At 36.1% G+C, this 18,883-nt stretch overlaps 1 protein-coding gene across 1 annotated transcript; it reads right to left on the bottom strand.

The window, feature by feature from the left end:
* Positions 1-1,427: 1,427 nt before the first annotated feature.
* LOC100892818 (galanin receptor type 2-like) lies at positions 1,428-17,386 on the bottom strand. Its single transcript, XM_003728597.3, has 2 exons — positions 17,251-17,386; positions 1,428-2,802 (listed from the first exon to the last, which is right to left on the bottom strand). The coding sequence occupies exon 2, from the start codon at positions 2,787-2,789 to the stop codon at positions 1,473-1,475; it is 1,317 nt and encodes a 438-aa protein (XP_003728645.1). The 5' UTR covers positions 2,790-2,802; positions 17,251-17,386; the 3' UTR covers positions 1,428-1,472.
* Positions 17,387-18,883: the final 1,497 nt, after the last annotated feature.

The following is an 18,883-nucleotide window of genomic DNA, read 5'->3' as shown; positions in this document are numbered from 1 at the left end:
ACGTTTAAAAAGACACACGCACACCCAGATTTTATTTGTATTTTACTATTAAAACCAAATTTGCATCATTTGTCGAGTGATTATTATTATTTTTCTAATTAACTAATAATTAATCAGTTTATTCATTTACTTTATGCTTTGGGGTGATTGATTGATTTTTTTCATTAATTTATCTATTCATTCATTCTATGTTCTTTACACATGGTAGTCTCTTCAGAACTAAAATCTCTATGAAAGTTACGAAGTGACTGAGCATATTTTTTATAAAGTATTTACAGTATTTTATGAGATGATATCGTCCCAGTATGTTGAAATGATAAATCTTTTAAATTCTAAATAAAATAACCTATGCAAAGACATGCACATCAATAATTAAATGACAACAAATGAAGAACAGCGAACAATAGATACAAGTATTCAATACATTCAAATTCGACTATCATGCTGGCTACTGATGGAATCAACTATAAATGTATGAACACCACCACTAACATAATGTATCGCTATAATCATAACCCGAGCACCTTGAACAACTTCAACAATAGCAACATGATTCATACAGGGCCGTCGCTAAACCATTCTGATGGGAGGGGGGGGGTATCTACGAAGTCGCTGGACATTTTCTAACACGTAAAATAGAGATAGCTCATAAGATCTTAAGATTTGGCGAAAGGTAAAAACATTGTCAGATTTCAAAATTTGCAGACAGATTCTAAGATTGTCACTAACAAGCATAGACTTACCAACCAAACTTCGCGGACGGTCAATGTGTCATAAACTGCCCAAAGCTGCCCAAATTAGGGCACCATTGATGGCACGATGAACAAAATAATAATTGGCTTGAGACACAATTTCATTTGAAATCGCTTTGAAATTATCCGTGTATTGACAACGAATTTATGTCAGACGATCTGTTTTACTTTTCCTATATTACCTATATCATATCAGTACTGTTGAACATATTAAATGAACACCATCGCAACTACCTTCGAAAAAATCAACCTAAGGTGATTTCAATGGCTTTGTACGTCACCTTTTGACATGTGTTAACATGACAATGACCTATTACGTAATCTGAACATGATTTCCGTCGGTCATACATTGGGGTACTGATATTGCCTTTCTTGTTTTATGAAGTGTTTTATTTCTCCAAACAGAAGTAGTTAAAATCAAAAACAGTAAATACAAATTATATTATTCAGAATCAGTTACAAGTCAAAACTAAATTCGTACATTTTCTTTTTCATCCAAAATATATAGTATACAGATGAACAATATATACATATTTAGCATTTTTTAACTATTTTTAAAAATCAAGCAATGCTTCGTGCATAAAATAATAATACTCTTTGAATGAAACATAGTACTACCCCTGAAGACAGATTTTTATTTCCCCCCCCCCCCCCAACAAAATGAGTTAAATTTATTTTCGGAAGTCTTTGCAATTGTGCTAATTGATCATTTTGAGCAGCTTAAACCTGAGATTGGTCATTGGTTGGTACATCTGTAGCGCCTGTATTCATTTCCTTGCTGTCATCATCGTCTTCAAAGCCTGCAAAGACTGACTGTCCACTAGGTGTGCAGACGCCTTTAAAGAGATCTCCAAGGGCTTTCCTGAACCTCAGGTTCCTAGAGGCGTAGATGATAGGATTGAGGCAAGAGTTTGCAAAGGCTAGGACAACGAAGGCGCGGTAGAGTGGACTAAAGAGATGGGTGAAGTCAACGACGCCGAGGTTGAACACCAGAAAGCCGAACTGATCAGGAGTCCAGCAGATAATGAAGGTGATAACAACGATAAAGAGCATTTGGAGGACGCGATGTCGTGCCTTCATCAGCTTCAGCGCGTGCTTCTGTCGCTCCTGGCCGACGGTCACCGGGCTCGCGCGCTGGCGAAGGCTGTGGATCGTCAACGCGTGTGCGGTCAGCATGATGATGACGGGGATGACGTATTCCACAAGAAATAACGTCACACCGATGATCTTTTGGAACAGCGCCGTGGGGAATATGGTAACGCACGTCCCGTCCTGGACGAAGTGGATGTATAAACTGTACGAGTTGATGGCGACGGCAACGAGCCAGATGACGACGATTACGAGGACGCTGCGTCGCGGTGTAAACATGCGCTGAAATGTGAACGGATACCGTATCGCAAGCAGCCTCTCAACCGAGATCGTCGTCAGGGTGAAAATGGACGCGCAGATTGATATCCACATGATCACGGATGAATGGATAATCCGGCAGTAGACCTGGCCTGTCGGCGTATCCGGGAGCGTCGTCGCGCGCGGATGCGGTAGGATTGAGATCGACGTCGTGAAGTCGGCGGCGGCCAGGGCGGCGATCAGGGTGTCGGTGGAGTAACTGTGACGTTTTTGACGAAAGAGGATAAGCATCACCAGAAAGTTTCCAATGATGCCCACGACGGCTAGGATAAACTGCACGATCTGCCACCATGGCCAGGAAACAGGGGACCACACCCATTCTTCAGAGGACGACCTCGATGTCAGGGTACCATTATTATTGAATGTCCATTCCGTTGTACCGCTCCATGCGTCAATCGTGCCGTTCCATGCCTCAGTCGTCACATACCATGCGTCAGTCGTATTGTCCCATGCGTCAGCTGTAACATTCCATCCGTCATTCCTCGCTTTCCAAACGTCACTCTTCATTTCAGGTTCCGAACTCGTTGACATGCTAGATGCATGGACCTTAGTTGTGGTAGGGTCCACGCTAGATGTGAGTTCTCCGATTGTCACATTTGCCGTTGTTTCCACCGTGACCGTCTTTTCCATTCTCGTCAAGAACCTGTTGATTCAGAAAATGAAAAATAACAACAAAAAAATAAACAGTGACATACTCAAAATTTGTAGTGTTAAACTATCCGCTGTGCCTATCAAAATAGAAGCACACTACAAAACCAGTCTTGCCATAATTATCACTGATTATCTATTTTTTGTTTCAAAATCGCTATTCTGTCATTTCATCCCATATACAGTATATTCATGTCTCTCTCCTCCTTATTCACATTCTCTCTCTCTCTCTCTCTCTCTCTCTCTCTCTCTCTCTCTCTTCTCTCTCCTCTCTCTCCCTCTCTCTTTCTCTTTCTCTCTCCCTCTCTCTCTCTCCCTCTCTCTCTCTCTCTTTATGAATATACATTGTTTTGCAAAATTTAATATTTATTCAAGATTAGAGTATGCGGCTGTAAGATCAACACAACCGAGAAAAAAAATCATCAGACATTATAATATTATCAACTTTAAGTCTGATTCGGAAGGGTGTATACGTCAACACAATAGAACTGTTCGAACCCTATGAAAAAGAAGAAACAATGAAAACGCACCTAATTTAAGCGTTACTTTGAAGTAGTCTTACTTTCATTCACGATAGTATTATACTGTTTGAGAAAAAGAGGGATACAATTTGACCATGCTGACTAAATACATGTATTTTGTTGTTGTTTAGCGCTAACTGAAAATCAAAGCATGCAGAAATTGTGAAGTTTTTGTGTTCACTAATGTGTATACTAATAACCGATCAGAAACAACTATCCCGAGGAAATCGAATTTGCATACATGCAGGAAGTATTAAATAATTCTGCGGTGCAATCAATGATTGTTCGCACTCCTTAATTGCGTAAGACTGTATTTTGTTGACCTATAAATTAATGTAATTAACTTGACCACCAAGACCATCTTTTTTTCAGGAGCGTAGTGGAAACCAAAACCAATCCACTTTAATATCGATCGCATCAGAGTTTGTATGAATGCAAAATTACTCTAAAAAGGGTCCACGATGAGAGAGACACGACATAAGTGCCAATCCCATGTTTAATTAAGGAGCGCACCTATGTCCATTAGTAATTATAACTGCAGAAAAAAATATATCCACTCTTGTTTATTTAAGGGATCTAGAACAGAAGGTATATTTTGTTGAATAAGGTTGTTCGAGGAGAGTGGATTTCTTAATCAATGATTATTTCCGCGAGGTAAATGGCATATCCAGATCCTTGTGTCTAGGGAGATGACTAAAACATCTGAGTTAACGGTAGTCCACGTGTTGTTAAATGGATATAATATTGATGACGAAAATTGTGATGATAATAATAACAACATCAATAATAATACTAATACTAATAATGAAAATAATAGTCATAATGAGATAGGTTTCCCGCTCAATTTAGCAATTTAGTCATTCAATTGAAAGTCAAGAGCATTTAAATTCACGATAGTTGTGGTGAGGGGTTTTCATGGACCAGTAGATCTGAGATTATATTATCAAAAAAAAAAACAACAAAAAAGATGAGTATGAATTTACAAATAGTACCAAAATATAGAAGAAAAAAAAAGAAATAAAGTGAAAGGCGTAAATATTCTAAAAAAAGAATGAAACGCCGATAATACCAAACAACAACAACAACATCACCACTGCAAAATGTAATTCAAATCTATTTTCGTTCGTTCGTTCGTTCAAATTTGTTATTCATGCAACAACCTTTTCAAGTGATTCGTGTAAATTTAGATAAGGAGCATACCAATCAACAAATGGTTATACAATTTAATTTTCTCTCGTCCATTATCAGTGCAAACAAATCAAATGAATCACCTGAATTTAGATAAAGAGCATGCAATTAAGGGGATGGGCTTTCGAAACAATTTTCCCTCGTTCTAGTACACAATTTTATTAATATAATCAAATTAAACGTGCCACCAGGGACTTGATGTCTATCACGTCCCTGGTGCCACTTAACAAAAAGTCATGCATTAAAAATGATTATAATACGACTATAGCATATTCGTTATCTTTTCAACCATTTTTTCCTTCTTCAAACGAGTCATTCACATTTTAACAAAGGAATGTACATTTTTAGAAATGTGAATCAAATTCCGTTGCCGATGACCTCGGCTTTTCTTCAGTTATTTAAATTCATTAAAAGGCAGGCATGTTCGAATTCGTTGACGACTGCATTGTGAAAGTCCCATATGCCCATTACAGGGATCACCAGTTTCCGGTATAGGCAAAGAGTTAGATAAGTGCATTAGAAATTAAGATGCATCGCACAAGTTTTACTAAATTAGGAGTATTCATGTTCATGTAGGTCTCACTTGCCCCGTCAAATTGCGTTCATGATCACGTCATACTAATAGCTCCCAATGGTCCCCTATGAAAATGAAAACAAGGATGTAAAGAAAGAAAAACAAACCTGTTCCTATTTCACCCCCCCCCCCTCCGGGGTTGGTGAGACCGTATTCGTGTTCCCAAAATACCCGGTAAAGGGGTACTTTTTGCGCGGCAAAGTCCGACCCGAGAATTGTTAAAAAAGGAGGTGTATTTGACTTTACACCCGGATATTTCTTTAAAAAGGTTTTTTTTCTCTCTCTCTCTCTCTCTCTCTCTCTCTCTCTCTCTTTGGATTCCTGAGAAATTTGAATCGGGGGTTATAAAATATCTTGAATATCATATATAGGGGGTGCATTGATCAGTGTTCCGAATTTAGGGGGTCCCCATAACAGGGAAAGCCCGCAAAAGGTGGTTCAAAAATGTTCATTCATTGATACTTGATATATGAGGTATTTCTCTATAGTTTACATGTTTAGGTTTTCATTTCTTGATGCTAGAGAATATCAATCAAATGGCCACGCACTCTTTTCGACGCACCTGTAAAAGTATGGATCTTCAGTGACTGGTCTCTCGGAAACTAGTGCTGAACCAGTCACAATATTATGATTTCAACTGAAGCCTCTCAGTGCATCGTATATTTCCTTTTTTCCTTCGAATTTCATTTGGAAACCATCTATATTTGATCAACATGGTATATAAGCTCGGGTTGGATTGGTAGTTGGGGCGAAAGATGCAGTTAAGAGCGTTGGTGTAATAACTCGATTTATCATATTCAGATTATGAATATTTTCACCATAATGAATCATATTGAAAAAGAGGCAATTCATAGTTGTACACGATACAATTTAGTTGACCTTTTATCTCTCTTTCTTGCATAAAAAAAATGAAATATATTAATCTTTGGCCTTGATTGAGACATTTCCTTTTTTAATAGTAGTGAACAGGGTGAAAGAAATAGGGAGAAAAATACACAAAATAAACATTTAAGATACCTACAACATCTTTATTCGTGATGGGTACAAATGCAGGGTATATTGAAATGTGAAATAATTAATTTCAGAGCGATAATACATCAATTCTTTGACGGTAATTGCTTCGTTCAAATTTACATGGATGTGGTGACTTGTCGGTTACGAACGGCAGGCTTCGATATCTATCCAATCTAGCAAACAATCTAGCTGTATTAAATACATAGACAAGAAAGTAAAACAGGGAGACGCCAGAATGATGACATTGAAGATGATGAAAAGTTCGGATAAAAAATAATCAAACAATGTTTTCTAAGGACATATTTATTACAAAATTTAGAAATGTTTATCGACCAGCGTGTTCTTTGACACTATAGTCAATATAAATGTGGGTGTGCATCTGTGAAAGGTTTAATTGTTTCACATTTTTCAAGGGGGATAAGAGGAGTGTGTAAGACAAGCTAGAAGGGGGAGGGAAACCTTTTAATTCACGTCTCAGTTCATTCCTTTTTGAAAATTGTCATTTCTGTTACGATTTAGGTTCTTTCTTTTTTATCGACTACATATTTGTATGATCTATGTTTTTCACAGTAACAGAAGAGTGCTGTGTCTATTCCAAAGGAAATGTTATAAGAAATCATTGTGGAAGTAGGGCCTACTCTGTATTTAAACATGTATCAAATATAAGAGATTACTTTCATACATTGTATTGATAGGGATATGAATATAATTATATTTTATAGTCTTACGAATATGACTTTTCACTATTTTTTAAATCTTAATAGTGCAATTAATTTATTCCATTTGTTTATTAGGAGGGAAAAAGAATCAAATATAATTCACAATCGACCGCAGCAACAAAATCGACCCCCCCCCCCTCCATAAAAACACCTGTCACTGTGGAATTGGCTACTCCCTCCGCAAGCACAGTGTGTGTGTGTGTGTGTGTGTGTGTGTGCGTGTGTGTGTGCCAGTGTGTGTGCCTGCGTGTGCGTGTGTGTGTGTGTGTGTGTGTGTGCGTGTGTGCGTGTGTGTGCGGGTGTGAATGTGTTTGTGTTGTTTGTATTTTGGGCAAAGGTGTGAATTGATACTCGATTTCTGATGTTATTTGTCATAGCTTACATTCTTATTTTGTTTAAATCTTGATAGAGGATATCAATCACACGTGCCACACACTCTTTTTGACGCACCTGTAAAAGTATGGATCTTCAATGACTGGTCCCTCAGAAACTAGTGCCGAGCCAGTCACAGAGAATTTAGGATTTCAACTGAAGCCTCTCTTCCCTTTCATCTCTTTGTTTTCGAGTTTCATTTGGAAACTTTTTATATTTGATCAACATGGTGGATGGGTATATGAGCTATGGTTGGATTGGTAGTTGGAGCGAGAGGTGCGATTAAGAGCGTTGGTGTAATATCTGGATTTATCATATTCAGATTCTGAATATTTTCAACGAATTGAATCATATTGAAAAGGAGGCAATTCATAGTCGTACACATATTCTTTCTCTTTTTTGCATAAAGAAAATGTGAATATATTAATCTTTGGCCTAAGATTGAGAAAATTCCTTTTGTCTTTTATTATTGAACAGGGAGAAAGAAATGGGGAGGACATTAATCAAAAAGAACATTAAAGATATATGTTAATTCGTGACGGGTACAAATGCAGGGTATATTAAAATTAATTTTAGAGCGATGATTCATCAATTCTTTGACGGTGATTGATTCTTTCAAATTTACATGAATGTGGTGACTACTCGGTTATGAAGGGCAGGCTTCGATATTTACTCAATCTAGCAAACAATATGAAATCTAGCTGTATTGAATACACAGACAAGAAAGTAAAAATGTTAGATGCCAGAGTGACAACATTGAAGATGATTACAAGTTTGGATAAAAGTATCAAATAGAAGCTATTATTTGCATTTGTTAGTATAATTGTGTTGATTCTTATCTTTAAATTTGTACTCAATTTTGTATCTTAATAATTGTCGAATTAATTTGTTCGATTTTTGTTGTTGAGAGAAAACGAATATAATAATATTCCAAATCAACAATAACATCAATAAAATCACCCCCCCCCCCCTCCAATAGAAAAAACACAGCCACTGAGGAATGGGCAACTCTCTTGCAAGCACAATGTGTGTGTGTGTGTGTGTGTGTGTGCGCGTGTGTGCGTGTGTGTATGGGTGCGTGTGTGTGTGTGCGCGCACGGGCAATAATGTATCAGGATTATGACTTTGGAGGATTAAGAATGATTAATTTTGAAATGTCCGTTAAAATACAGCGCATAGTGTGAATAAAACGTCTTTTATATGGAGAGAAAAATTTGGGATGGAAATTGTTTTTTAATCATTGCTTACAGTTTGTGGGTGGTAATTGTATTTATTTTTATGTGATTATGATTCAAAAAAGATTAAACTCGTTTTAGATATTCCACCATACTATATGGAAATTTTGCAAGCATGGCAAGAGACAAGTAATTTAAGATATTTGGAGGGTTATATTAATCCAATTATAATAATCGGAATATATGTATAAATGGAAAAAGGATATTTGATAGATACTTGTTTGAAAGAGGGATTGTTCAACTGAATCACTTGGTTGAGAAAGGCCATGTTATGTCTGTTAAATATTTTATGAACCTCGGTATGAAAGGTAATAATTTGCTTATGATCATTGATATTTATGATGCGATACCCAGGTTATGGAAGGATGATTCAGGGTTAATACAATTCCTCGAGGTTGATTTTATAAGCTTTAATACTTATATTCATATTTCAGGTAAAAAATACAGTTTTTGGATGTTGGTTCAAGAACAATTTATGATTATTTTATCAAAGCACTGCAGCAAACGTATGATTTGCAGGTAAGGGGTGGGGAAAAATGATTATGATTTTATTGATAAAGAATTAAAAGAATATTTGTAAGACCAAGAATTACCATACTCATTAGAAAACAACGAGAATTTCAATTTAAATTATTGCATGGAGCCATATATACTAATGAGCATCTTCATAGATTTGGTTTTGTTGGTGATAATTTATGTTCGTTTTGTAAGCAGGAAATAGAAACATATAAACATTTATTTTTATCTTGCAGGAGCGTTCAAAGGATATGGCAGGTTTTAGTAAAACTTTTTGAGTTAAATGAACTTATAGATTTAGAATGGCGAGATATATTTGTTGCAAGGGTGTCGATTTGTTTCCGTGGTTGGGGTGATGATAGGTGCCAAAATATTTTCGGCAATGGATCAAAGCAACCAAGAGGTAGAAGCGTGTGGCAGGTTGCACCCCCACCCCAAGCGCGTAGCCAGGATTTCATTTTAGGGGGGCGGTAGTGAGCACGCGAAGCGCGCTCCCTAGGGGGTTGGGTGCATGGAGGGGGAGTTTTCCCCCTCCCCCGCGAAGCGCGGAAGCTTTGACGTTTCATTAAATTATTAGAGAAAGAAGACGATTCTCGACTCTTAATCCTTAATATTTGAATAAGTTCCCCTTCTTCGCGCGTAGCGCGGAAGCTCTGACGTTTCATTAGATTATTAAAGAAAGGAGACGATTCGATGTACCATTTTCGACTCTTAATCCTTGTCTGAATTCAGTTCTCCCCCCTCCCACGCGAAGGGCGGAAGCTCTGACGTTTCATTAGATTATTAAAGAAAGAAGACGTCGAATTGATGTACTATTCTCGACTCTAAAGCCTTGTCTGAATTTAGTTTTCCCTCTCCCTCCCCCCCCCCCATCCCCCCGGGCTCGACACCCATGATTTGTTGGGTTGGCAGATAGTTCATATAGAATAAAAATGTGTAATAATATCATTTTCATGGTGAAGTATGTTACATTTATGTCAAGATCGGGGGGGGGGGGGGGGAGTTCCAACTTTAGAAAAGATGAAAAAAGCATTTTTAAGTATAGGGATGAGGAAAAGAAAATAGCAATTAGAATGGGAAAGCTGGGATCACATTTCTTAAAGTGGGAACAGCTTAAGATTAATTAAGATTTGTTTTCTTTTCCGGTTAAAAGTGTAACTCTATTTTGCGGCCTGGATAACTTACTTGTTTAGTATATTTTTCTTGAGTTGGGAATGTTAGCTGCATGAACTGAGTGAGTAGTGTCATGTGTGTGGGGTGGGTGGGTGGGTGATTATGTGTGTGGGTGGGTGGATGGGGTGTTTGTGTGAGGGAGGGGGCAGGGAGGGGGCAGGGAGGGGGCAGGGAGGGGGCAGGGAGGAGCAGGTATTGTTCTCCAGTAAAATTACCTCCAGATTTGTTTAAGTTTTTTTTAAATATAAGTGAATAACATTTACAATTGACATATATATTATGTTTAGGTACTTATACGTTTACTTTGTTGCTAAGTTATATATATTGCAAATAATTTTTTGTTTAATTATGTGTATGTAAAAGCAATCAATATTGAACACGTTTCTTTAATTCAATCGTATGTTATGGTTTGTATTACACATTTTGAGAAATAAAACAAAATTGCTTTAAAAAAAAGTGTGCTTGGAACGCTTATTAAAATTTAATTATGACAAGAGTATGCTGATAATAATTTACGTTTCATAGTAACCTTGAAAGAATATATCGAATTAATATGATTAAACAGTAGTTCAATAGAGCTTATTCCATAAATCAGGGCCATGGTGTCGGATATATTTATGCGCAATTAACAATTTGGGGTTAATCAAAAAGTTGTGAGAGTTTCGTGTCGGAAAAGAATGTATTGCGTGTTGTTTATAGCAAGAGGTTGTGGAATGCCAGAGGAATTAGTTTATTGGAGTATTTGAACAAAAAGATTACAACCTGCAAAGTAATGATATAAAAAATGTTAATGTGTTCAGCTTCTGAAATAAGGGTTCTGAATTTGCAAGGATTGGTGATTTTGGTACAATTGCGAATAGCCCTGCTTTGCAAAAAAAAAACACATTTGGATTTAATTTTGTCTTAGCACAACTTGCCCAAACAATATAACAATAAGTTATTATGGAAGAACCATTGTATTATACAATGAAAATAAAACTTTTTATTTATTTCAAAAAAAATATTTTAATTTTACAAATAATTCCTACACCTTTTGAAATCGATGTTTTCATATAATTTAAATGGTCATTCCACATTAGAAATTCATCAAATAACACTCCGAGAAACTTAGAATTATGCTTATGTTCTAAGGGCAAGTTATCAATAAAAAATGTAAGCTTCATATCTGCAGCTCGGTGTACATTAGGGAGGTCGAAGTGTATAAAATGAGTTTTGTTTATATTAAAAGATAACAGCTGCACTTAAACCATGTCGACACTTCTGGTAACTCCAAATTAAAGGTATTCATTAGTGTTTCAATGTTATTGTGTGACTAAAAAATATTTAGGTCATCAGCAAAGAGAATAAATGAAAAAACAGATATCTAGTTCATTACATCACTCAAATACAAAAGAAAAAGAAGTGGTCCCAGAATGGAACCTTGAGGACATCACGCAAAAGTACAATAAATTAAGCTATATTCGGGCGCCATACTTCGTACTTGGGGTGCCCGAATATTGATATAGATCATCGACCTCGCTGTCTGAAAATATCCCGTTTCTAAGTTTTGCGAGCGAGCAAAAATACACGTTCATCTCTGTGAATTTTCATTTACTCATTAAAATACCCCAAATTATATTTCAATTGCGGTTTCTGATACTTTGTTTCCATGAAGTTGACATTCCAATACATATTATGTTTGATATAACTAAAATGCTCCCGCATCACTCTGGTTGAGAAACGCTGTAGTAGGTGGTCAAAATATTAAGGGGCAGATTGCATTTTTAAGTGAAACGGGAACACAAACGTACTCTCTCTGTCTCTTCTTCCGTATGTCTTCCATCACTCATCTCCATTTCCTTTTCTTCTCTGCTTTACGCTACATCTAGGGTGCAGATCGTTTCACCGCAACGCATTTCTCGATAATTGTTGAATGCACCTTTTACAACAGATTTCATTAAAGACCTATTATACTGTCCCCAGGTTATACTGATTCACATAACATTGTAATCTTAGAAAATAGCGTTTTCGAGCAATCTATATCCTTACGTTATCTCATGTTCTTGTTCCTCCTGTTTCTTCATCTCGCCCCTCGCTCTCACCTCTATTTTTTTGCCATAAAAAACGTACAAACGTACTGTATCCATGAGACTAATTGAGCGAATCAATATTAAATTGAATTTCCTAAAAATGAAAGTGATTACCCAAACAGTCTACTCAGGTCTATTTTATCAATTTGAATGTACGAACCTCGAAATTCAATGCACGAAATTTGAAATCTTAAGAACGTTCACGACTTTGTATCCCCGTTAACGATTTTTTTTTTGTTGTTGGCCCTATAAATTTCTAAAATTCGGATAACAAATTCGAATGCCCTAAACTGAAATAGTTTTGCTGATAGTTTTGCTGGATGCTCATAACTAAATGGCGTGTCTCCAAATGAATTCCATCGCCCGGATTTTTAAAATTTGAAAGGTGGATATCGATCGTTAAAAGGTAATGCGTGCATTTGAAAGCACCTTAATTGAATTGAGTGATACATATATGAAAGTGGGCGGGAAAACCTATTATAATAACATCCAACTAAATGAATGAATAAATTCATAAATGAAGAGATATATTAATTTATAAATTAATAAAGGAATGGATGAATAAGTAAATACATTGTTGCCTTGGACCATAATGCATGGCCCTACATAAGATTTTTTTTTCCTGTTGGCGACCGGGGGAAAATGCAATGAATTATTGATAATTTATTGCATTTTCTTTGTTTTTTTGTATTTGTGGGGGCGGCGACGTACCCTAGCCCCCGCTGCGTCATATGGAAACGTTGTATCATCCGCTCACTCTGACTTGCGTGCATAGAACAAATAAGCATTTTTCCATGAAAAAGTGAAGTTTTCTAAGATGTGGGTTTCTTTCCAGCATTGGGGCGCCCGGAAGTCACTCGGGTAACATTTCATAAAGTATAATATAAAAAGTCCATATGCAAATGTTCTGTACTTTCGTCGGAAAAATACATTTATCCAGCACAATGTCGTCTCTTTTTGCGTTGAAGAATAACAAATAGCGAGTTTCAATCACAATTTGGCCGCTCTCGCAAGCTCTAACTCGTTTCAATGTGGTCAAGCGACTTTGGGGCAAGCGGTTAATAAAAATACTAATCGTTAGCCTTCTTCTGGTATTAAACTTGTTTTGATTGATTGTATAATTATGTCGGAATAAAGGAAACAAAAAGGCCCGACCAATAACTTATCAGCGTCTGAATTGACCTTTAGACCTTGAATTCCCTGATGCAAGCGCACTAATGAGGTCATCTTCGCTAAATCGGTGTCTTTTATCGTAAAATGCAACACTTTCTCAATGTTTATACATCTTTTTTTAATTATTAGTAAGATATAATATATTTTTCTGATATCACTGAAGTTTTGGGTTTTATTTAATGAGTGATTTTCAAATAAGAGCCATTTTACTGTTTTAATTTACTGGATCGTACCATTAAAGTCGCAGGGTAGAAAGATGCATTTCCAACCGCGCCAAATTTAATTTACGTTCCGACATTCTGTTAAATGGGTTCGTGTTGTTAAGAATCCACTGCTTTCTGCTCCAACACACGTTCACATGCGGAGTCGTTTATCAACTAAATTATTCAAATTTATGGATGCTTCCTAGCTTCCCAGGTGTTTGTGTTGCTGTTGAAGCATTTTATTAACCTGCTATCATTCTTTGTACTCCAATTGCCAGAACGCAAATTTCATTTTGGTTTTATAATTTCATCGGAGTCGTTTATCAACTATATGTATTCAAATTTATGAATGCTTCCTCCCAGGTGTCTGTGATGTTTAATGCATTTCATTCACCTGTTATTATTCTTTGTACTCCAATTGTTAGAATACACAATGCATTTTGGTTTGATAGTTTAATGCAATAAGTCAATAAAAGAGTATGTTCTGCACAATAAAAATAATGTGTGTCCCTATTGTACAATGTGATATGTCCCCTCATTTTGTAATAGTTAATTTACCCATTCACATAATGGAACTACCTGCCCGATGAAGCCAGTGGCATGTGACCCCTGAGCACTCAACACCGTGTGGGAGTCAAATTCTTTTATGAGACAAATACAAGCAAACGTTTCCATATGCAGTCATGACTTATTGGCTAAGCAATGGCCTCGTTAATGTAAGGCCCCAGAATAAAAACCGTGTCGATCAGCTATATGAGTGCCCTTTTGTGAGGCATTAATCCTCATTACTGTCATCTATAACTTAAGGACGTAGGTCCCTAGTTGATTAGCATAGTAGCACACACATGCTGTAGCAGTCACGCAAAACAAACACTCGCAAATTATTACTCAATAAAATTTGAGAATGTATGCTATCATTTAGATCTATTAGGAATAAACCATTGTCAAAATCATTCCATAAATTGGGGTAAAATAATGATTCCACCTTTCTGACCAACAGTGTAGATAAATTATCAAAAAATAGATATATAAATAAATAATTAGATAATTAAATATTAGATAACTAAATGAACTATAATAGCAAGACTATAGTGAATGACTAAAATTCACATAAAATGTTAAAGGTAATACAAAGTTTTGGGAAATTTTGGAAATGGGTGGATAGTGATTCTTTACAATTTTGATGTATTTGGATACCCCTGTGGATGTAATATAAGCAGTAGAAAATTTAGCCCCTAAAACACTTCTGCTTTCGAGAAAAATTGAATATAAAAATTTACCGGTGCTCCCGGTAAATGTTGATATACATTTCAATTAGCGTCTACGGCCCTACGATGGTAGCTGCGACCATGAAAATCTCAGAATATGTAGTTGTGATATATAATTTCCAAACGGGAATAGCTAATTGGTCGATTTTAGTCAAGAAACATTGTTTTAAAAACTAATTTAATGGCTTGACCTTGAGAGTAAGCTATACAACATAAAGAGTTTATTATTTACAATTTCATAACTTTAGACTCGATTTCAACCGCGACGATGATCACTGAATATTGTAGGGTCGCATATGCTTCCAATTTGTTCATTTGAACCAAATTCACGACCCAATACCAAAACTTTGTATTACCTTTAACAGTTAGCTGCATTTAAAGAGTGAAATAGCAACACTTTCCAAATCTACCGCTGTTATTGCATTTAAGATTACGCCGAAATAAATATTGTGCAGGCTTTACTAATTTTGTCAAAGTTAAATTAAGTAACGTTTCCATGATAACATTTAGAATAGTTTTAACGATATTATACAACTGCAAAGCACTGCCATACATTGGGTCTATATTTTGAAAATGGGCACTTATCCTTATTTGCATAGCTTTGGGGCCTTGTAATTGAAATATGATTTGAACCGTACTCATTAACTTAAATTTGCTTTAACAAAAAATACATATCCATTTTAGACAATGACAATTAGACAATGTACTCTGAGGGTGCCATTTTGAAAATGGTCACAACGGGCCTTAAAGCCCGTCTGCACTAGTTTGACCAGGGGGATTAGACCTCCCTGCAAGGTCACTGACAGGTGGTTATCTCATCAAATCAGCCCTCAATTAACATAAGAAAAAATGAATAGGGACCAACGGACACCGATAATAATTTAGAGGGCGCAAGTAGCTATAAGTAGTGCAAGTAGTGGGGCTTTACGAGCCAAATCTGAAGTTGCTCAATATCCAGGTCTGCTTAGAATATTTTAATATACCCTATGTGTAAAATATGTGCTTTTATCACAAAATGTCCGACGAAATCGCTATGCTGACCCACTTAATAAGCGAAGATTTGATTTGATTTGATTTATTGATTTCTATATTATCATTATTTTAAACGTGTATAATTTTAAACATACACAATTTCCATCAGTGTGATAAAACTTACGTTTCAAAGTACAATACATGATACTCTTGGAACATAGACAATACATATAGGAGAAAATTATTCATTTTTACAATTAACATGATGCAGGAGGGATACAGCGTTAGCATGAAGCTTGAAATGCTTGCAGTCCTCGATTAAACTAGACTATTATTAATTAAAATAAACTAAACTAATCTATATTAAACTAACAGCCTATAGTAATATAGGAAACACACTGAAGAGAGAGAATGACTTGCAATAGAGAGAGAAAAGATAGAGAGAAAGAGGGAAGACTGGAGAATTCCACAATACCAGACGCCTGTTGACATTAGAAGACATGTTTATGACGCCAGTGATATGTATGGACAAAAGTGGTTGAATGAATAACATACATAAAGTGAAGATAAAAGCACAAATCCTTAGTAATGGGCTCATGAGCATAGTCTTTACAGCTATTTTGACTTCAGATTTCGAATTACAGTAAGGAGTGAATTCCAAGTATCTGGATCAGCATGTCAAATATAGAAGGCTATAATACGACTGTTTTTATTTTTCAAATGGAATTTGTCAGCTTGTTTTGTGGAATACGAGTCTACATGTTTATTCATATGAAATAATGGGGGAAATAGGAGGAAAGTAGCCTGTTTTGTAGGCGGAATATAAAAAGTACGGTTTGCAGGGTATAAATATCATCAACTTTTAGAGTTTTCAGTTAAAAAAACAGTGGTTTTTAATGTTCACGGTCAGAAGGATTAGTACAAAGACGTAATGCTTTCTTTTGCAACAATAGAATAGTATCGACATTACTCTTTGAACTTGCCTAGAGCATATTACAATACGAGATAAATGGCAAAATTAGAGAATTATATATCAGAAATAAAATGTTCGGTGGGACATAATGTCTTAATTTACATAGCATACCAATTTTGTGTGAGATTATATTGAAAATATATTTAACACGGTGATTCCACTTCAGATTTTCATTTATTAAAATACCAAGATAAGGTCCAAGATTTATTCAGTCAATGCTTGAAGTTACAATAGGAAATTTCGTAGAAATTAAATCACCACCGTTTAAAAAATGAAATTAGTCTATTCATTTTCTATTTTGGAATATTATGTTATACAAACTTTGTACTTTTATAGGAAAATCTGGAGAAAAAAATTGTACGTCGTTCACAGTTTATGAGAATAAAAATAAATTAGATAATGATTAAGTAAATGGTTCGTGATTGTTGAAACCTTATCAGTGGTAAGCAAATTCCACAAAAAGTGCTACTCACCAGCAATTAAATGATGACAAAAGTTTCGGACGATATATGAGATCACATGAGCAATTCGCCTGTTTCCGATTTCATCGCTATTAAAGGCAGTGATAACACATTGAGTAACGAACACACGAATTCAAATGGTCATCAAACTGACAAATTGAACTGACAAATTGGCACAATGAAATTGTTCCAACGTCTATATACCTGGTTTACGCGCGCAAGCATTTTTTTTTACTGTACAGGTACAGGTGTCGTCTGCAACCATGCATGCTAAGTGGCGTATCAAGACATTGCCCTTAGGAGGGGTAAACAGGTGTATTAATACCTCCAATTTATTTAAGAGCTGTAGAAGACGCAACACATTTCAGGAAGGTGAACTTTAGAAATTGAAGATATAAAGTAAGATTTCTCTGGATCTCAGGTACCTATATACATTTCTTCTGGTCGACTCGTTTTCAAGGAGTGACAATGGTGTAGTGGTGACAAAGAGTATAATTCAGAAAAGAATGATGCGTCCCGAAATAAAGCACGTCACTATAAATATGCTAGGATGGTTGTTGTTGTTTTTATTTTAGTTTTAAGGACAAGTATTAGTCCGTAGTGAATATTTAAGCGCTTTGTATCTACTTGTAGAAAAGGCGCTATACAAATGTTCATTATTATTATTATTAATCGTGGTGTATTAGTCCGTAGTGAATATTTACGCCACAGAATCGTGGTGTATTAGTCCGTAGTGAATATTTACGCCACAGAATCGTGGTGTATTAGTTTTATTGGCGTGTATCATTCATCTATATGAATATTGACGTCGAAAGAAATCAAGGTTATAGTATTTATCAAGACGTTTCCTTGTTATTTCTTCGTTCTTTTGATTGTTTAGTTTTAGTAGATAGCATAATCGTGAATCGTGATACATGTACATATTCCGTTCTAATAATAAACTTTGTCCCAGGACCAATACCAGTGACAACGAGAAAGATGAAACCAAAAAGTTTGTCGGAAGTGCACAAAAAAATTCGCCACGTAATCATGCTACTCGGAATATCTTTCTAGGATTTCCAGAAAAAAGGTTGTCGTACTTTGTAATGCTATAGGCGTTAACATGATCTAAAATAGTTACCTGCATTTTTATGGGTTTTGGGGGGGGGGGGGAGGGAGGGAAACAATGAGAAGAGGAGGAGGGATTTTAGGAAGAGAGAGAGAGGGGGGAGAGAGAGAGAGAGAGAGAAGTGGCAGAGGAAAGACGGTGAGTAAATTAGTGGAATATAGATGTACGCAAAAAGACAATGATTAATTAAGTACTCTGTGATCAATATCATAGACTGGAGACAGATTACTGTTGCGCTTTGCGACATATCATTACGCCACCAGAGAACGAAACTGATTTTCTGAATATAGATAGATCTATTGATTAATTTGGCTGGTGAAGCTTAAAGCCAATCAATCTAGATAATCTTCTCTCTCAGATTTGGTCCCAGGGATCTCAGTCATGTAGAAATACTGTAAGCATACAGGTTTTCCCGGAGGTTTTCCAGACACCCCCTAAACGAAGTTTTTTTTTCTTCTGAAGACACCCTAAATGAGGATTTTGCGTGTTTTTTTTCCCGCATTCACACCCTAAACGGGTATTTCACAAAAGTGTACT

This window comes from Strongylocentrotus purpuratus, unplaced genomic scaffold (genome assembly GCF_000002235.5).
Source record: "Strongylocentrotus purpuratus isolate Spur 01 unplaced genomic scaffold, Spur_5.0 spur5_scaffold_19, whole genome shotgun sequence".
Taxonomy (NCBI): domain Eukaryota; kingdom Metazoa; phylum Echinodermata; class Echinoidea; order Camarodonta; family Strongylocentrotidae; genus Strongylocentrotus; species Strongylocentrotus purpuratus.
The sequence above is the reverse complement of the archived record's forward strand: the minus strand, read 5'-3'. Positions and strand labels throughout refer to the sequence as shown.

What these genes read in the sequence shown, in the direction of transcription:
- LOC100892818 (XM_003728597.3), bottom strand. Translation starts at nt 2,789, where the DNA reads ATGGAAAAGACGGTCACGGTGGAAACAACGGCAAATGTGACAATCGGA.